Raw genomic sequence first — 22,042 nt, forward strand, 5'->3', positions numbered from 1 at the left:
CTAATTTTAACACCAAATATTCGTTGGGGGGGGGGGGGGGCAAACCTTCATAACCATCACATGTTGCCGAACTATCACATGGTACAAAGCTGTTGTTGATGGTGGGCTATCGTTCAGTAAATGCTAACTTCATTTCCTGATTTACAGCACAGCTCTAATTACCCTGAAATTATATTAGATTAAACTGGATTATTAGTCTAATTTAAGAGTTTGATAGCAGCCCACATCTACTTCATTAAGAAGAAGGCATTTCTAATATGGCAGCGGAGGACACTCAGATTGTCACAGTGTTGGCATCCATGTGAGGGTGTTTTTTTAACCTTCTGTGTCACAAGATTATACATCTGCATCTCTTCTTGTTTCAAGGTCAAGATCTAGGTCACAAACTGGCAGCTGTATGACATCAGGGAAAGAAAAAACAAGCAATAAATTATTTTGGAACAAAGCTCGTAAAAGGGATACCACAGCAGTTTATTCCCAGACTCAATCACATCCTCCGGCTCCCTCTTCTAAAGTTTCTATCTCACACATAATCTTCTCTGGTCTGAACTCATTTCATTTAATGCATTTCAACTGTATACGGTCCTGTGGTCGTGCATATCAAGTATAGCCATGTTACAAGATATAGAAAACTTTAAATTCAAATGAATTTCAGGAATACAGAATTGCCACTTATGATAATTGGTAGTAAAGAAGGCCCTATATCATGTTATAAACTTCAATATTATTGGGAAATGTATCTTTAATGTATTTACTTTCCATAATAGAATGTGTACTAGACACAGAACATGCAAAACTCTAAGTAAATAAAGTAAACCTTGAGCTTGAAACAAGACTACTGCCATGCTAGCAGCTCTGAGAGGCTAAGCTAAATTGTAAGGCCAGTATGCTAATATGCTCCCAATGTTAATCCTAGCATGCTAAGCAGGTATCTCAGACCCCAGTGCTTTCTTCATGATCTCCTGTCAGTGAAAATCAGAGAGGGTAAAGAGGCCATCAGGAGGAAACTTGAGCAGAGGCTACAGCAGAATGACACCAGAGAGGTTTGGAGATGCATGCAGACTATCACTGTGTACAAGACAAGTAACCAGACTGTTGATGGGAACATCAATACAACCAACAAGCTTAACCATTTCTTCGGTAGAATGGACACAGTCTCATACTGACCACCCTGACCAACAGCCACAGAGCAACAACGTCTCCCATCCGCTGACCATCTCTGTTGACCAGGTGAGGAGGGGCCTTAGTAGACTCCACCTGGCAAAAGCAGCTGGTCCTGATGGCATCAGCCCAAGGCTGCTGAAGGCCTGGAGAAGGTCCAAATTTTTGAAGACATCCTCCTGGTCCCTGTACCAAAAAAGGCCCACCCCACTGTCACCTGCGACTACAGGCCACTGACGCTGACCTCACACAGTTTTGAAAGACTGGTCTTGCATCCCCTCCGGCCGCCGGTCAAGCCCTCATTGGACCCCCTCCAGTTCGCCTACCAAACAGATGTTGGAGTGGCTGATGCCATCATATATCTGCAAGGCGACCAAGCGATTCAGACCAGAATCATGTTCGTTGGTTTTCCCAGCACCTTTGATACTATCCAGCCAGCATTGGTGGGGAAGAAGATGAGTGCCATGCAGGTGGACGCTCCTCTGGTGTCCTGGATTATGGACTTCCTGACCAGATGCTTCCAGTATGTGCATGTATGTCAGACACAGTGGTGAGCAGTACTGGATCTCTACAGGGAAATGTTCTGTCCCCTTTCTCCTCACCTTGTACACCACTGACTTCAGGTATGACACAGAGACTTGCCACCTAATAGAAGTTCTCTGATGACTCTGCAGTTGTTGGATGCATCAGAGGGGAAGATGTGTCGCAATACCAGAAGGTGGTGGACAGTTTTTAGGACTGGTGTGAGCTGAACTGCCTGCAGATCGTCACCAACAATACAAAGGAGCTGGTGGTGGAAGAGATCCAGGACTCCTACTACTCCAATTTCGGTTAGGGGAGAGATGGTGGAAATTGTGCAGGGGTACAAATATCTGGAGGTCCATATGGACAGTAAACTGGACTGGACCAGGATCTCTGTGGCTCTCTATAAAACTTTTTTTTAGTCTTACTCTTAAAATGTATTGTTATTTTATTTACCCTTGGCACATTCACATTTGCATTTACACATTTTACTATCACCATGGCTATGTTTCCTTTATAGTAGTTTGTAACTTTGTAGTTTTGTACCTTTTTAAGTATTTTATTCATCTTTCTTACTGTCTGTTGAGCAATTTTTACTGCAACTAAGCAATTTCCCTGCAGGGATTAATAAACTTTCTCTGAATCTGAATTTTCTAATTAGCACAAACACAAAGTACAGCTGAGACTGATGGAAATGCCTTTAGGTTTCCAAATTTAGTCTCAAACCAAAGCGCTGGACGGGTTTCAGCTTTGGCCTGATGGTGGTGCCAGATGAAAAGATCACCAAAGTTATTACAGTTCATCCTTCGGGGCACATGAAAAGTGTGTACAATGTGTCAGCCGCCAGGGGCATTTCACTCAAAACCACAAATGTCAGCCTCATGGTGGTGCTAGAAGAAAAGTCGACCGGGGACAATGACTGTCCATACAAAGTTTCATGGCAACCCATCTAAAAGTATAAATGATATTTCAGTCTGGACCAAAGTGATGGACCAACCAGCCAAACAGCTTTGCTATCCACACAGCCATGCTAGCATAGCTACACATCTGACAGTAAACTCTCAAATAACTGCATGAGTCCTTAATACTGTATGAAATTGAATCTAATGTGGTTATCCTGTAACAGGAGGTTGCAGTAACAGTAACAGTAAAAACAGTTTTAAGTGACAAAACACTATTTGAAAGCTTTTGCCTTGACGATTACTATTCAAATAGTCAGAATTGGAGCTTGAAAAAAATGCACTAAATAGACTAGTCAAAGGAAATTGGGCTCACATGAATCCTGCACAGCGCTGTGAGAAGCAGCTTGGACATCATGAGGTCTTTTGCTCTGTATGCATGTGACTGCATGCAGTATATACTCTAAGTATCCATCACATCAGGCAGTAAGGCCTGATACTGGGGCCAGTATTCTTTTGAACGATTTTAAAAAGGCTGAATTAAAACCAGAATCATACATTAAATATTATGCATGTGCATATTAAATATAGCCAATATTAAATATATTAAATATAACTATAGGTATTTTGGCCTGACAACCAGTGGTTGAAGTGGGAGTAGTAAGCAGCTAAGACATTGCTGTCATGTGCTCCTAATGAAAGCTCTGACTATCTTAATGTGCACAATCTTTAAAGCATAGCCAAAGCTCTTCCTTTACTTTCTTGCTGTTTGAACTGAACCACAACACATTGTTGATCAGGTCATTCAAGTCCGAGTTTTTGCATTAGAGGCACATGATCGCATTGAGTCACAGAGATAGCATACTTTTTAAACGTGTGTCTCAGAGACTGTTCCTTAATCAAATTGGGTAAGGGGTGGTGTGAAATCAACTCAGAGTGCAAAGGGAAACTTTCACAGAATAATGTGCTGCACGAGGGAGAACTGAAGGAGAGAATGGATATTGTTTGCATGTAAATGTGTAATGTAAAATTCAAAGATGAATTAAAAGCTATCTAAAAATTAAAAAAAAAAAAAAACAGTGAAAGTAATGTTTTGGTAATGATAGATGAAAGTTATTGAAAACATCTCGATGGAGGATTTAAAATAAGAAGAAGAAGAATCAGGGGGAGACATTCCCCTTTATTGTCACACATCATGCGCATGCAGGACACTGCACACGAAGGTGAAATTTGTCTTCCGCATTTCTCCCATCCTGTTCATCCTTCCTCCACGGCAGACCAGGAGCGGTGGGCTGCCATCCAAGCGGCGCCCGGGGACCCAATTCCTTTTTGTCACCATTGGTCAGGTGGTGATCTTCTTGCATGTTTTGGTGAACACGGGGAGAACATGCAAACTCCACACAGAAAGGCCCTTTTTTTTCCTCGAGCAGCAGGCACCGAATGCATGGTGGAGGACACATCCCGGTGCCGGTGCAGCGAGAATCGAACCCGGGACCTTCTTGCTGTGAGGCGACAGTGTTGCCACCGTGCCACCGTGCCACCGTGCCACCAGAAACATCATTTTAGTTTAATTAATTATTAATTTATTATTAATAATTTGTCCTAATATGGATCATTTTTCATTTATGATAACCAAAAACATCAGGCCCTCAATCTAGACTGCACAAAGAACCAGTATGACCTTGCAGGTATAGTATTGCCTCTCAGTGATCAGCCGGGGGAATGTGAAATGCTATTACTGTCATTGGGTATTCAACATTAAAGACTATCTTCTATCCTGACTGTTCTGCGATCAGAGACACAGATAAAGTTTAACTGGGCACCACACAGTGATACAAATAATATGGTATCACTGAAACAGCAGCAAAAGTAGTTGAGCAAAACAATGAGGTCGTTATCCTTGCTGTACCAAGTCCCAAGGAAAGCCAACCCTGGAGACTGTAATATCATTCAGAAAAATGCATCCCATGACTCCTCTAATTGGGATAGGAGCACAAAATGCATTTTTCACCATGCTGTTTAAATAACATTTGTATGTTTACGGTAATCAATTAGCCGTAAGCTTCCCTTTGAATGGATTATATTGTTTGTTCTTTTTCATCAGGTCCACTCACAGCTCCACGTGATGGATTACGTACAGAGCACGAGAGACACATGTGGGTCACATTTTGTGACTCAGGAGTGACCAGAAAGGTAGAAAACAGCACCATCTAAAGTGTTCGTACTCATGTTGCAAATCATACTGGATCAGGGAGTGAAAATCAGTTGTTTTTTAAGAAAGTTTGTGTTGTATGTGAAAAAAATAAAAGAAATCTTTATTTCATTGCTGGTGAGTAGATATTAAAATTTAAGAGATGCACTCAAAAGATTACTCCTGCACTTGTTACATTCTTATGGTCAAACTCAAAAATGAATGCACTGAAGAGCCAACACCACTAGATGGAGACACACTAAACACATAAGTCATAATCTATTATCTATTATCTTGTGTTCTCAGTGTCTCTGAAAGGTGAACTAAAGTGTGAGGGGGCATTCTGAGGCCATATTGATAAAGGTCAGCCTTCCAGTAAATCTGGTGATAAGAAAGAGAAGCAAAAATTCTAATATGCTTTTTTGTTAAATATTATCTGTGCGCTAAACCGCAGAACCACAGAGATTTTGTCTCAGCTTGGCCCCCACAATGCAAAACTTGGTTTTAATAGTGGTTCAACTGAAGGCAATAAAACCGTACTGTAAAAGTAACAACTAAGTCATATGGAATGTTGTGTCTGACAGGGTGATAAGGGCAGAGAATAATATCAGGAGTATACATTTACACATTTACAGTGAGAACACCATAAAGGAAAAGTTCTTCAGGGACACTCAAAGAAAAAACTTCGACATCAGTGGATGCTAAATGCACAGTTTGCTGTTACATGCTGCCAGTTGCTCCTCCCTAATAACGATCATGTGATACAGGTCACACACTGGTTGACAGGAGAGGGAAGACAACCTTACCTCCCTTACCTGTCAGAGAGTAGAGTGCAACAAATACACCAGAGCACAGAAGAAGAAGTCAGATAACAGGAGTTTTCCTAGCCTGAGAGGTGTGCATGAGAGGAGTTTGTGATATTTTGTGTCTATACTGTAAAGAGGTGACAAAGGTGTTGATGGCGGGGGATAAACTGCTGGAAATGTGGAATAGAGGAAATACAGAGCAAGAGTCCTGCGTGAATGAAGAAAGAGAATCTCAGCCACGCAAAAAATTGTCCCATTCGATTGAGGAAATACTGAGGAGGCCCACATGTGTGAGAAAAGAGAAAGCAGTTCATCGTGACTGGTCTGTTATCAAGGAGAACACCAGCACATCTCAGCCGCTCTCATGCGCAGGTAGGTTTTTATTGCTGTGTCATAGTTATCATGACAATATAACAAAGAATTGTCCCATTAATGGTGGAATTTTGTCTCTGCTAATAGAAACTCCACAAATCAGACAAGCTGAAGAGTCTCCAAAAGCCGCCACAGACTGCATCAGTGAGTATTAGAATTTCTAAAATAGAAGGGAGAGGAGTCAAAATGAACTCACAGTGACAGCCTCACGTTTAAGTGAATGTTTAAACGATGCTGATGAGGAAGATGTCAGTGACCATCACATGTTGACAGGTCAGAGGAAAAAGAGGCAAACGAGGGTCACGTTCACACCGTTCCAGGTGCAGGAGCTGGAAAAAGTCTTCCAGCAGAGTCACTACCCAGACGTCAACGCCAGAGACCAGTTAGCCTATCGCCTGCACCTCACTGAGGGCCGAATACAGGTGAGACACATGCAGCTCAGCAGCTGGTACAATTAACTGCTAGTGAGAGAATTTGTTTGACATTTACTGGCTGCAACTGCAACATTTGTTGTTTCTTTGATTTTATCAAGATCCATCATTGCAATATCCAATAATATATCAATGGTTGGTTTGTTCAAATGTTACAATATTCAGCATACCTGGATTAAAATGAGGCTACATTTAATAATTGTGATATTATTCTGATAAAATTCAAATCTGTTCTTTCTGTCTCTCTTCTCTCTTTGTAAGAGGAGTCAGTAAATCAAACGGGGGTTACGAACAGTTCGATGAGTCTTTACAAACAATAGACTGATTAAAGTCATCAGAGGATCAATAGTTACTGTCTTTAGACAGCCATTACCTTCCAAATGATAAATGACACATAGTGTGCACAAAAATAAAGATCATTTGTTGAGAGTTACACACTAAAAATCACTGGGTCATAATGGACCCAGTCTGGTCGAAACAGCACCAGTGCACCAATGGGTTAACTTTACCCAGTAGTCATGAGTAGAATACTTCTTAAGACAGGGGCTTTTTTTAGAATTATTTACACAAGCTAAACTATGGTTGTGAATTTAGCTGCTGTGTTACTGATTGTTAATGATGTGTGCCCTTTGTTACATGGACATTATTAACATCACACAACTAACAATACATGTGTAAAAGGTCAAACTGTCTCATGTGTCAAAATAAGCAAATTTATTTGTTTTGTCTTGCTAAATGACTCAACTGGAATATAAGAAATAACATTGGTTCAGAGCAAACCGACTGGTTCTGGGTCAACGTAACCTCGTATCACGTCTGTGCTCTTTGACTCAAACTAGTGAATTTTTAACCTATTGATTTTCACTGTACAGGATGATTTGTCCACAGAGGAAAGTGATAACAATAGAAGTCTTTCTTTACTGTGCTACATATATATGGATGGCTAAATTCCAAGTACATGTTATTTCACACACATGTATATCTCATGTTACTTGTACTTCAGATTTGGTTCCAGAACCGCAGAGCCAAATGGAGGAAGGCTGAAACACTAAAGGATATAGAACTGATGACTAAAGCCAGCCAGTCAGCCAGTCACCCCCAGCTTTATTATGAGGTAACAAAGGACTAATCATTTTGTACATGTATATTAGAATATTTTTTTTAAATGCAACGTATTTTCCAGGTCCATTATAGCCCCATATACCTATATTTATACACAACAGGCTACTCAAAGTGCTTTACAAATAGAGCTGACAATTTAAACAGCAGCTATAATGATATATAGAGTTAACATATCAGCGCGTGTGTGTGTGTGCGCGCGCGCACGCGTGTGTGTGTGTGTGTGTGGGTGTGTCAATAATTCTAATCCTCTAAGATCCAGACCAATAGTGTCCATAAATAATTGCATTTTGTGATGCAACAAGACTCAACATCAGTCTTTTCACAAATACAACAGTATGATTTGGCAGTGGAAAATTGACTGAAGCAGGTATCTACTCAAAAGTGATCATACTGCATGGCCATCACAAATTAAACACGTGATTGCTTTGTTGTTTCTCTGAGATAACCTCTCATCAGCGTTCGCTCTCCCAGTTCTTACAGAAGCCCCAGCTGCAGCCAGTGTGCTGGCTGCCATGCTGCTCACCTAAACCCCTTCAATCAAGGCTGTTCCTCAGAGCGACATCAGCACCCACCTTGCTGACCAGCACACATTCCCCTGATCACAGGACTGATCACCGTATTTTGACCTGCTGGGGACAGACAGATAGCACCCTCAGTATTCTTACAAATGATGACACTATTGCAAACATGGTACAAAGATCATAATGAGTTTCTGGTGATCCACAAAACTGCTTTAGACTGTAATCTGTAACCTATAATACCTGTTTAAGTGATGTGTTAACACATGTTGTATATACTGCGTTGTAAACTTGAAATAAAGTTTGCATGTTAACAACTCAACATTTTTATCAGTGACGTTCAAAACTGATATCCCGGGTTGCCCTAGTAGCTCACCTGGTAGAACAAAGGCAAAAGGCCAAATAAATCATCATCATCATCTTCTTCAAATAATAATAATAATGATGTCCTGGCTGGCTACTGAAAGCATTCAACTGGCTGTCTTTGTGATAAGTCCGCAATGATGTATTTGTAGAGATCAAGGTTTGAGAACACTCGTTTCTTGGTGGAGAGCTGTGTTTGCACTGTTACTGTGCAGGAGAGCGTTTTGATTTTTTCATGACACCACACTTCCTTGTCAGAGATAAGATACAGCGCTGCCATAAACTGTTTGACTTTCTGACAACCTGCCCTTATCTTAATTTGGCCTCGTAAGTCGGGGTTGTTGGCAGGTCAGCAGGGGAATTTGGAGAACTTGTTGAATATGATGAAAGGGGAAATACGAGCTGGAAATGGAGACAATTACTGTACAGTGGGGCTGTGGATGAGAATAATCGTAACTTAAAATTTGCAAAGTACAAAAAAAAACATGTGTATTGGTGTCTTAATTCATTTGTGTTTTGGCAATAACATTACATTAGGCTACTGTAAATGTACTGTAACAATGGAACCACCTGTACTGTAACTGTCTCTGTCGTTTCCATTCACCTTGAAACGTGCTTCTTGTGACGGTGATATGCCTTTTGTATGTGAAAAGACTCCAGTGATGTAAATCAATAACATCCCCTGATTCCAAGAAGTGTTACAGAGGCCATTTTTTAAGTAATTGTCAATTATAAGAAAGATAACGCTGCATTGCCTTCACTATCAATACCATAACTGATTAAATTTAACAAGCCTGTGAGTGCGGTTCAACTTTTCACCCCAATCATATCTTCTTTTATTGCATCTATTTGTTCTAAGGCTCTTTATCTTGCTCCTGGCTGTAGGGGCTGGGTTAAAGAAGACAAAAAAAAGTTGGTGAGCGTCAAATGAAAAACCTTGACCACACTTGTGTACCCATAATTTTATCATAATGCAGATTTTGCTATTTCTGGTATTGCCAATTGGCGTTTACGTCAGATGAACACATGGCCTGACGTACCTATGGATAATGTGCTTTGGGATTTTGCACACTGATGATATCGTTAATCAAAAATTTCACAATTTGCTTGGACATTTAAAGCAAAAATGCTTTTCATAGAAATGATAAGCTTACTGTAAGGTGTAACACAGAAAGTTCCATATTTTTCACATTTTTCAGTAGCGTTGTCGGTTAAAAGCACCTTAAATCCATCCACACAGTCATAGAAGAGACTGGTCTTATACGATTTCTTGCAGTTGTCTATGCTGCTGTTTAATACAGGACTGGCTTTGAGACCCTTTGACTGGACTTTCTTGTATGAAAGGCATGTTGATGCCATGACAGTGAAACAATTAGCACCTCACTGAGCTGCACTAATAACTCAGTTTGAAGATTCAGCGATCGTCTTCTGCAGAACAAAAACCAGCTCAGGAGCGAATTTCAAGCTGTTGTTCTCAGCAATTGTTGTATTATGGTATAATGTCTATCGTAGTGGTCGGTAATGCATTTAGAGATTTTACTAATTAGAATACTGGAAATACACAATTGCATATTTCCGTTCTACATACATTATACATACGTATAGATTGTTTTATATTGTTATATTCTGACAGGACGTTGACACCCCTACTGGATGAATAAGATGTTTGAATTTCATCCAGCCTCGTCAGCTTGGTTTGCTCTGAATACTTGTATCCTTCAATCAAAAACTGCATTAACTGATTTTTTTGTCCACCTGGGGCAGTGGAAACAAGTTGTGACCACAGCCGCGCAACAAGCAGCTGCTTATTGACACATCCAACAGTGAAGCGGCAACGTTAGAATTCATTTGGAGTGGTGTGTCTGGTCACCTGACAGATGTAAATACAGTGTTCATTCTCTTTTAGCTCTGCTTTGGTCTCCACCAAATTCTGAGGGAAACACCTGGTTGATTAGCTTCTAAATGCTGGACAATCAGCTGAAACTCGCTGTAAAACTCCATAAAGCAGAGGGAGCAACAAATAGGCTGATATTTCTTTGCAGGTGCAGAGGGACCCTTTGACACTGTTTTCACATTTTCACATGAGATATATATATATATATATATATATTTAGGCACTTTAATTTTTTTTTTTTTTAGCACATTATCATTCTATATCAGTTAACTCAAACCCAAAATGATTCCATTCAATTACAGTCTGAATTTCTGAAAACTAGTGGAACCATATGCATGTAAAAATACTCTCTATAAGTCACCCAACAGGTCAAAATCTGAAATTCTAAAACTGGTTTAAAAAACAAAACTTTTCACATACCATAAAGTTTTAAAATGCACTTAAGATGTGTACATCAGCCATGCAGTTTCTACACAGGAAACACCTGTCAGGAGTGATGTCACCACCATTATTCTTATCTTGAGTTTAGCTCTTCTCTTGTTTTTCTTTCATGATTTCTAGCAGAAATTTGCAGTATGCACAGTTAGTTTATTGGACCACATACTGTATATTCAGTGCAATAAATAGAGATAGATGGATGGATATGACAATCAGTTTATTTTAAACTAAAAGCACACCTCTCAAAACAATCCTAACATATTTACTCTGCCTCATGGTCAATAACCACAGACCACAGTGCGCACCGGCCCTATCAATTAGTCCTACATGCGACCAAGGCACCCACAGCGCCACCCAGTGACCACCACTGAAATGGCTCCAGCACAGTAGATGCAGTGAAGCGGATGAGCTAGTACCTTCCTAAAGGCTGACATCTTGACTCATCAAACACAGCTGTAATAACAACATTCATTTTTAATGATAATTCCATCAGTGACAGCAGAGCACCTGTCAATCACAGGTCAAATTCTTGATCTGAATCTAAAGTCTAAGGATAGAAAGTGTCACAAATGGTGTTGTCAGGCCCCTTTAGACACATTTGTGATTTGTGATACTGGGCTGCATTAATAAAATGGACTTGACTTGTCAGACTCTGTTGTGTGGAACCTGCACAGTGGAAGTACAGGCTGTTTTTGTAATTGCCTCAGCCAGTAAGAAGTGTTTTATTTCTGCAATACAGGAGCTTCAGCGCTCTCTTTTAAGTAGAAAACGCCTGTGAACACATTAAATAGGACTGGTAACAGGCAGATAGACAGAATACAACAGGCTATGCCACAAAGCAGCGGACAGGTGGCGCCCTCGCACCCATGAATAAGCAGAAATGATGTTTTGCCGAGTGTCATTCTGGAGGCAACACTGACCTGATTTTAAATCGCCAGGCTTCTATCTATCAGCCGTAATGGTCCTTCTGTCTTATTAGCGGTGCTGTTGACAACACAGCTGAGGTAAATGTGTTTGTTCTTTCTGTATTCCTTCTTTCAGATTTCCACATATTGCTTGAACTGGCTCTCTCAGGAGAGGGGGGCGGACATTCAGCATCTCTCAGCCTCCGCCTGCCTCTGAGGCTCTGTCCAAAGCGGTGGAGACAAAGTGGGAACCGCAGACCGACAGAGAGGGGCGATGGCCGCCGATGGAGGATGCGCAGAGTCGGTGGATCAGTACCGGGCCGAGTTGGAGCGGCTCACCCAGGAACTGGCCGAGGCGAACCGGGAGAAGATCAGGGCTGCGGAGTGCGGTCTGGTCGTCCTGGAGGAGAACCAGGCGCTGAAGCAGAAGTATGTGGACCTGGAGACCGAGCAGGAGACTCTCAGGAAGGAGTTGGAACAGTTACAGGAGGTAGGGGGACCCGGTTCCGCTGCATTTTTTCTTTTTCTTTTTTTATTTTTGCAAGTGATGAGGCAAACGCACTGCAGTCAGGTCTGGTGTAGGCTGTGATCAGCTGCATCGCCCTAGCAGGGTGTCCACCCAACGCCAGCATGACTGATGTCTTGTTTGTTGTGTTAATATGCGCTCAGCGGCTATCTGTGGCTGTCCAGAGGAGAGAGCCAGGTGGGGAGTGGGACCCAGCAGGGTTCGTTATGTGGCTTCCAGGGTCCCCATCAAAATGAGGAATAGTTGAAACTCGTCAAATTGGGGCGTGTAACAGTGTATATCTCCCCAAATGCTGCAGGTTTCATCCTGTGTGAATCATTTCTAATTAAAAAGTGAGTCATTTATGCTGTTTCTGTGCAGGCAACAGTACTGGAATATAATATACAATATTTATACTGCAAGCTCTGCAAGAACACAGTAGCATCCCACAGCACCGTGTTTCATTGTTTCAAGATTCCTACCCAGTGTGCATAGCAACAGTCATTACTTTCAGGCAACTCTGCTGGGACTCTGAGCCTTTTGGTGCTTTGCCAACACATATATTCTTTCTCAGAAATCCCTCAGTAATTGGATCTTCACAGTTGTCCACAATAGTTTGTGTGGTGACTCAGTTGTCCATTGATCTAAATGTCAATTAAGGAAGCCTTACTGTGAATATGGAGGGTCCGATATTACACTTAAGTTCATTAGTTTGCCAAAATGCTGTGTACTTGATGCATTATCTGTATACAGGTCTTGGGTTTGAACTTCCGCATGGCAAATATGTAAAGTAGAGAAAAGTACTGTGTGATCCAGCCTGAATAATGAGCGCTGGCTGTGTTCATACATTTAATACATACATACATATAGCAACAAGAGGCGGATGCTGACAGTGCTTCACAGCTCAAGGTCGCTTACAGAGATGCTAGAGAGCCAAAGGACCAAGAGACGGAGGAACTGAAGGCTGTGAGACAGAGAGGGGAATATTAGCTCCTTGCTGCCAAACTAAAAGGCCTCATTGTTACATCTCATGTAATCATGGATGCACCAGGCAAAAGTCGCCCGGTCACAGGACAATGATTAAGGAAGTATAAAGAAACAATTCGATTAATCAGTTAGTCTTTTGACAGAAAATACATCTGAAACTATCTTCATCATTGATTTATCTTTTAAGCGATTTCAACGATCAACAGTGGAAAATATTTGATGGTTCCCAGTTTTCAAATTTAAGAATCTGCTGATTTTTTAGCATCACGTTATAGTAAATTCAACATTATGAAGACAACAAAAAAAGAATTTATGATGCTACATTACATTTTAGCTATCTAACATCATTCACAATTAATTGAGAAAGTAATCATTAGTTGCACCACTATACACAGTGTCAGGTGTTCTTATCAATGCCGCAAAACATGTGTGAAATCCAAATGATTAACTGTGCAACAACATGCAGTTTTATCCAGGGGAAACGAGTAATCCCTGTCTAAAGTCTTCAAGTAATAATACGAATGAAACTTTATTTATACATCATATTTCATACAAGAAAGATGCAATACAAGGTGCTTCACAAAGATGAAAAAACATTATGAGAAATAGGAACATTGAATACGTAGTCCTGTCAGAGGTGTAAAGTTAGACTCCCTCACTGGGCTTTTCTTGTACAGTTGGCTCACCGTATATATTCCCTAATTAAAAAAACACCACATGCTCCCTGTATGATGCAGCACTCGCCACGATACATTATGCATGCACAGTTATATAATATATTTACATTGTCCACTGTCTTCCCAGCACCCGTTTATTCCACTGCTTCACTAGATGAACATTTTGTTTTGACTTGCACGCAGAATCCCTGTGATCTTTGTGCAGATTACAGCAGAAAGTTAAAATGAAGAGACAGCCTGATCCAGCCGGCAGCAGATCACTGTCCGGCTGATATCTTGCACTTATGGATTATTTGATGATGTGGCAGATGATGTGGGAAAATATGATGAGATGGAGAAGAGAAACAAGCGGAGACATAAATTTGGCTGTGTGGGAGAGGGAATCAGGCTGGAAAGTATGAGATGGAGAGAATGGAGGAAAAGAGAGTGGCAGTGAGAGATGCTGTATTAGCAAGAGGGGAAAAGTGTATGAACAGTAGCTGGGTCTTTCTCAGCATCATGGATGGGGCATCATGTAGTCATTCTCAACATACAATATGGTGCTTTTGCATGATTTCTAAATGTCTGCTATCACAGCAGCAGTGTTCTTTGCTGTCATCCCTTCCGATCTGATCCACTGTATCTTTGCTTCTGCAGCTAACTGTCCGTCTGTCTGTCTCTCTGTCTTGTGAGAGGGAACACAACAAAAACACATCCTGTTACCTATCTGCCTGTCACACACATCTATAAATATGAGACCACATGGCAGAGCGCAAATGTGCCAGTACAATAACATCACATCTACTCTTGCATTCTGAAAGGGCAGGAAACTGCATATGGAACATGAAATTGCTTCTGGGACTGAGCAGCCTAACTATCTCATAATGGTTGTTTATTCTCATGAAAGACTAAAAATCTATTGCGAAGTCTGAACATCCTGTTTTTTCTTTGGTTTGAGAAGAGATTGTACAGTATCTTCTGTGTCATCCAGTAAGGTTCGTTTAAAAAAAAAAAAAAAAAAAAAAAACTCCCAAGAGTGTCTAAAAAACAGACTGCTGAAGCATGTGTTTTTATGGATTTGTTTAGTCATGGAGAAAATCCATAGAGTATGTGTCATTGTGTGTGCAGGTGTGCACATGGAAGCTGGCCACATTTGCGTGCATGTTCCTACGTGTTTGCATATGTTCTGTGGTGACACATATGTCCACATGCACCAGTTGTTTGCCCTCAGACGAAGGCCCAGCTGCTGGAGAACAACTGACTAGAGTACTGCTAGGGCTACACACACACACACACACACACACACACACACACACACACACAGTCATAGACTACACACAAAATCCATGCAGCACACTGGTGTACCAAACTTGGCACATTTGGTTGTGGTTGTGTTTTGTATCTGACTGTATTTAATATGAACCACAATGAAATAACAACACAAGGCAACACACAGTGATGGGAACAAACAGACTAACATCCTCCAGTGGAAATTTGGGCTTCATCGAACAGTTACTTTAATTATTGATTAATCTGCCAATTATTTCCGCCTCTTACAATTTCCCAGAATTTATTAGCCGATGTTTTCAGATAGCTTGTTTTGTTTGAGCAGCAGTCAAAAACACAAATATAGTCAATACTGCAAATCTTGCAAACTCTTGAATTTTTGACAGAAGATAGAATGGACCTAAAAACAGGGGGAATATACTTGATATCAATAATAAAAATAAGATAAAAACTAGAATGAAAATAGATTTGCCTTTGTCTCCTTTACTACACTGGCCACCAGATATTTGAGATTTAATGGGCAAGAATGCAGAAAATATTTTTGCCTTGTGTGCACACTCTACAGATTGGCATCTGTGAGGCAAACAAGCATTACAGCGCCTCCCAATTTCCTGACAGACACAGATTCGCCACCAGTCTTGCTTAACAGAAATAAGTCTATTTCAGCCAACCCCGGAATGTCTTCCCACCGGCTTAACCTTACTGTGGGTATTATCTGTGCCAAGCACAGCCCAGAGCTGCCCCAGAGTAAAAAACACTCTTTGTGGTTCTGTCAGGGTTAAAAAAAACACACACAGTCTTTTAGATAGAGAGTGCATAATATGAGATGGAAAATAAAACCCACTGATTAGTTGTAATAAAATAAAGTCAAAAAGAATAAAGAGGGTAAAGAATGTGGAAAATCAAGTAAAATACAACAATTTAGTGCAGCAGTGCATAAGTGCCAGCAAATCCCAAAAGTTTCAGGCCTGCATGAGGACATCAGAGCTACTTAAAGGCTGAAGTGAAGAGATACATAATACTGCCTTTAAAAAATATTTAGTGAGCAGGCTCCCCTGATATTTATAGGTAGTGTGTTCCAGAGCCCTGGGCTGTAACTGACAAACGCTGCATCACCGATTTTCTTTCAGCTGTTGCTGGAAACCTCCAATGAACCAGCATCAGATGATGGCAGCGCTCTTGAAAGATAATAGTGAACAAGGGAGTTAGCAATGAAGCTTAGTCCCAATCCTGCTGATCTTAAACCTTTTGGAAGTCAATTCAAAGCCAGTGCTGTGCAAGGTTTATCTAATTATTTGCACAGTACGCTCTTTGGGAGAGCTGCATGCATCTCATTGCAGTCTGCAGGGCCCAAACAGAAAAGCGTGTTTTGGTTCTGAAAGCATGAAGTATTTTCTTGCTCTGTACTGTCCTCCTCTCCTCTCCTCTCCTCTCCTCTCCTCTCCTCTCCTCTCCTGTGTATTTTCCCTTCACACAGCATTTTCATTCAGCCTGCCTCCCTGTCTTTTTCTCTGCCTGCCGGCCCGATCACTCTCTCACTCCTTGTATCCCTGTGTTTGCATGTACTGTATGTCTCTGGATAGCTGCCTAAGCAGTGACGGAGACACCATTACCCCTGTGGTTCTGGCTTGTTAGTGCTGTCTCTGGGCAGATCAACCTCTGATAGGACACAGTCAGAGGCAGAAGGAGGAGGATGGCACCACTTCAAGTGTTCATATGGCTTATAGTGATGTTTTCATAACACTGTCAACAAGGCTTTAAACTGACAAGAACTGGAAACACAGCCTTGTAGTCATAAAGTCATTTTATGCCCTAATTATCTCTGTTGTTCAGTTAAATCGTTTGATTTGTTTCCTGCACTCATTATTCAGAGGTTCGTCTCTTGAGTCTTCATACAAAGAAAACTCTTCATTTTGAACATGTCTACAACTCATAGGTCTGAGGAGGAGTGTGAAAAATAAGTTAGTCATTTCAGCAACTGTCGCAACTCATCTTTTCAGCTCTTTTAAAGTCTGCAGAAGAATTGACATTTACGATAAGTTGAGAACAGACAAATCTCAGGTCAGTTCTGTCCTCAAGGGTTTAGACTGAGATATATGCCAAAGAAATCTACATCAAATTCTTCCCTTGTTAACTTGAAATACCTAAAAAGAAAGTTTCAGTCATGATTCATCATGTCCACATGAAATCCTCACCTTCCAGGCTGTGTTTTTGTGTTTCCTGCAGCTGTGTAGTCACCCCTGTCCTTTATAGTATTCTTAGGAGTGTTTGCACACATTCAACATTTGTGACTTAGAGTGGTGGACTATTGTCTTTATGCTTAGCTAAGATAACGCCTGCATCTGCATATCATGTTAATATCATGCGACTTCTTGGTCATCAGGGACGAGTGATGAGGGTGTATAGCTGTTGCTTGACTTTACCTCGTTTAGGATTAATTATGGATGCCTGCGAACGACCTGCACAAAGTCATACTGGTTCTCAAACCTGCTGTGTGTCATACAGCAAAGGAGCAGGACAACCAGAATATATTAGAGATGAGGAGCTACATTTCTGGAGGTATTTAACATATTTCCGCTGCAGTTATGGTGAAATGTAGCAGGCAAGATTCTGAAGCAGCAGAGTTATTAACGTTTGGTGTCAGGCAGGACACATCTGACATTTTTTCTTTGAGGTGGTGAATCAACATTGATTAGCAAACAAGGATAAGCAAAGCTTGAATACATATTAGCATTTATTAACTTTTTAAAAACTGCTCAGTACACCCTGGCGAGTTCTACCGGCCTCCAATTCAGGTCATATAAGAGAGCAGCTGTGGTTGTAAATTAGTCTGTCCTGAGTGGGGAGAAAAAAATGCTTTACAGTTTTCTCTCCTCCTCCTCCTCCTTCTCTTCCTCCTGCTCCTCTTGTTTGCTCCTCTTTTACATTGGTTTGGGTTCGAAGGAGGCGAGTAAATATGGGTGAAGGGGCTGAATCAATATCTCATGAGATGGAGCTCCCTTCTCTCGGCTGTACACCATCAAACCACCATCCCCCTCCTTATTTCCTGAGGCGCTCCTCCCCGCCCCCCCACACCCATCCTCCCCTATGATCCCTCCCTGGAGTGAAGTGGGAATTATGCATCGATTTCTGCTCTGTGTGGTGAAAATGTATCATGTCTGAGCTAATCTGCGCACTCTTTTGTGTACTATAGTGTGTGCTGTGCAAATCAACGCATGTTGTTGAAACACATCTGACAGATCCCATGTAATTTCTTCAAAGTGGATCATATAGAACAGCTGCACAGAATCAGTCATTTACAATGTTTTTAGAGGAAACGAAACTGAAGAATGCTCTCTTTGGAAGTCATTGTGATTGTCTGGAGTGTAGCTATTGTTCCTTCAGTTGAAATGACATTATGTTTTGGAGAATGAAGGTGTGCTCTGCTGCAGGTTTGGTGGTGTTAACCCGTGACCTCAGCAACAGGCTCAGGAATGCAGTTAAGCATATCGATAAGGACCTGTCTGCCCTTGTGTTTGGTGTGTTATATTGCAGTGGATGACATGCAAGACCTGAAGGGAAGGTCATTTGTCTTTGTAGTTGAGTCTCACATCAGGATGTGCATGTGTGTATGGCTCTTCCCTCTGTTTTGCTCTCTTCAGTCTGTATGTCTGACAGGAATAGGTTGGGGGGGGGGGTTGCGGATGTTGTGATTGAGACCAGAGAGGGAGGGGCGGCAGGATAGAGTGGTGGTGGTGGTGGTGGTGGTGGTGAGTGTCTCTTTGTTGTTTCAGGTTTTTATGGTTGTGTTGACTTGAAGAGGAGGGGTGGAAGAGAAAGTGGTCACTGTATATATGATGAAGTACAGTGTGTCATCAGAGACTGCATGTTTTTGCCCATTAATTGCAATCTGACCTTTTTCTTTTGTCCTTGTGTCTGAAACCTCATGATCCTCACATGAACAGAGCAGGACTTAATGAAACTGTTCTATCTGCAGAGACCCTTCAGGCCTGCCCAGCCCTGCATAGATTATGTTTTTCAGAAAGCTCCTTTTTGCTGCAGTGAAATACAGTAGTTGGTAAGAGGGAACAGGACTCCCCTGCCTGCAGGCTACTGTATTGATTAGTCGTCTACTTCAGCTGCGTGTGCTGCAAACTCTGAAAGCATAGCAAAAAAAAAAAAAAAAAAAAAAAGCAGCATGTCCTCTCACAAGGAAAACTTTTGTTTTTGCAACTTAAAGGTCTTGTGTGAATTCAAAATATGGTTGCAGCATCCACTGCCTGGATTTATTGTTATTGTTCACATTAGCTAAATTTTTTTTTTTTTCCCACAAATCAGTACTCTAAAGCCTGTCTGACTTCTGCTACTCTGCCTTGGTCTTGTCTAGACAAAGCAATTTAGTTTTAGCTAAAGTCTTCTTTCATGCTTATCATCTCTGCATGCCAGCAAAAGAGAAGCCTCCTATCTAGATGACCAGAGGCCATTATATCCAGCAACAATGTAGAGCAAGAACGAGCATGATCCGCTGAAGTCCCTGCCTATCCCCCCTCACCACAATTATAGTGCACATACACACTGGCATGCATGAGCACGTGCACACCCAAACATGTACCTATAATGGGTGTGTGACACAGAATCAGGGCCAGAGGAACTGACTTTGTCAGGGATGTATAAAATCAGGCAGGTTTTAAATCATCCCCCATTTAAGGTCAAGAAATTGAAGAGCTATAGATATGTGTGAAAATATATATATGTGTGTGTGTGTGTGTGTGTATATACATACATACATACATACATACATATATATATATATTTATATATATGGAGAGGGAGAGAGCGATAGAGAGAGAGAGGGAGAGAGAGAGAGAGAGATGCCGTAGTATCTTTAGGATTTTTACAGAACTGGACAAGTGATGACCACCCCTGGGTGAATAATAACCAATTAATGAAACTGTCACTCAAACTTGATCTCAGAACTATATATTTAGAGCTTAGTACATGACTGACATTATGATGATTGACAGATGTTAATTACTTACCTGTAATAACTCAATCATCAACTGTTGACTGAGCCATTTAAGGCTCCCACAAAAACCTTTGCAATTGCACAGGTGAACATGTGTCTTAAGGAACGAGATACTGATTTGAATAATCTCATCTAATCTTGCTAATTCTACTCATTCATTTCCAGACTGATTTAGATTAATTCATACATTTGTGGTTCAATGCTTCTTTGTCCTCCATGTTTGTTTATGAGGTTTGTCATGGGTGGTGGATGTAGGGTAACAGGGTATGGACCTAATACAATGACAGAGGCAGATCTGGTGCAGTTCAATGATCTTTAATAACAAACTGAGCAACATAAGGCTTTCACAGAAAGAGTGGCAGGCAATGGTCAAAACCACAAGGCAGTCCAACATAAGCAAACAAATCCAATGAAGAGCCAGCAGGAATCCAAAATCAGGCCAAAGGTCAAACACTGAAGTCTGGCAACACCAGATACAGGTAAGAAGGTAACAGAAGCACATGGAACTGACGTAAGAGTCTGGCAAGAAACAAAGGAAGCAGACCAGTGCATATAGTGAGTGGCTGATGATGGAATGAGTTCCAGGTGAGATGCACCTGAGAACAGGTGTGTGGTTGGGTGGGGCAGTCAGGTCATGGGGAAGAGAGAGCTCGAGGGCATCTGGTGGACAAGAGGAGAGTAGCACTGAAGAGCCTGGGAGAACAGATCCGAGGATCAAGATGGCTGTTGATTCAGGCCACCCAGTTCTAATGTGAACTGTTTGGACAGAATATTCAGCTTTTATAATTGATTAACCACATGTCATTAACAAAGCCGATGTAGTTATGTATGCTGGTGACTCAGCTTTGTTTTGTGTGTCACCAGCTGAGAGAGAATCTAATTATCAAGTTGCATATCTTTACTTAATGGGTGAAAATGAAAGGTTAGTATTGAACATGGTCAAAGCTAATCATATTCCTGAGTAGGAATTTTCTTGATCAATTTATCTTTAGATGGAATATCAATTGAGCAGCTCACTAAAATCTAATTACTGGGTGTGACATTAGATAATTTACTGTCTTGGTGTGACCAGATTGATTATGTTGTTTCCAAAATGAGAAAGTGCATCGCTATCTCTTCTGCTAACATTCTTGTTTTTAGGTCACTTACGTGATGCTGAAAAATTATTTAAAGAAACTTGTGCAGAACAGAGCTGCCAGCTTGTTAGCATTGTCATTGTGCACATATCAGCATAACATTAGGATTCAGCTCAAAGCACCAGTGTACCTAAGCACAGTGTCACAGAGCTGCTAGCATGGCTGTGCACTCCTAGTCTTGGGCCTCGATGAATGAAAATCAATCAGTTATCAAGCAGAACAAATAAAATGACCCCATTCTCAGAACTTTCAGTACCTAACTCTTTGAAGGCAGGGCTCAAATCCATGTCATGGTATGTGAAGAATATCTTATATAGGTGCTTGTCTTACACTTATTTTGACAAGAAATAGGTCTAATTCTAACCAGAGGAAAAGTATAATGAGAAGGAATGAAAATATTTGAATAAAAGATAAAAACAGAGAGGAAAGAAGGAAAGCATCGTAAGGATTTCCATATGCTTGATGAAATGCTGCCGCTGACATCATCTTATTAATAGCCTATACAGTAGAAGGAATCCCACAAGTCTGTGGGCTTGGCATGGACGTTCTCCTGTGGCTGCAAAAAAGCACTGAGTCACCCAGAGGCCCCATGTTTCAATACCAAGAGGTTCACTGTGTGCAGACCAGCCTTTCTATTGTATTCTGGGTTTGTCTGGCTTGGTTGAGTCCTCTTTATCAGCAGAGACCACTGCAGAGAGGGGACAATGTTATCAGTTGAATCTGTCTCCTGTCTCTGTGTCTCTCTCTCGTGTGCCTCTGGCTGCCTCTCTGGGTGTGTCTGCTGACACTGACACCGAATACCAATCAGCCTGTGAGCTTTCCATCTTTTTATTTCTCAGTGCCA

The 22,042-nt window shown here is 41.2% G+C and overlaps 1 protein-coding gene across 8 annotated transcripts in view; it reads left to right on the forward strand.

Annotated features, from left to right (window-relative positions):
* The first annotated feature begins 11,564 nt into the window (after positions 1 to 11,564).
* bicd1a (bicaudal D homolog 1a) overlaps positions 11,565 to 22,042 on the forward strand; it is a 36,038-nt gene continuing 25,560 nt past the window's right edge. For all 8 annotated transcript variants that reach the window (XM_076732890.1, XM_076732892.1, XM_076732893.1 and 5 more), the window contains exon 1: positions 11,565 to 12,112. In XM_076732890.1, the coding sequence (XP_076589005.1) occupies positions 11,897 to 12,112 (216 nt within the window). In that variant the 5' untranslated portion in view covers positions 11,565 to 11,896. The remainder of the gene's footprint in view (positions 12,113 to 22,042) is intronic.

Source organism: Chaetodon auriga, chromosome 6, assembly GCF_051107435.1.
Source record: "Chaetodon auriga isolate fChaAug3 chromosome 6, fChaAug3.hap1, whole genome shotgun sequence".
In the NCBI taxonomy this organism is placed as follows: domain Eukaryota; kingdom Metazoa; phylum Chordata; class Actinopteri; order Chaetodontiformes; family Chaetodontidae; genus Chaetodon; species Chaetodon auriga.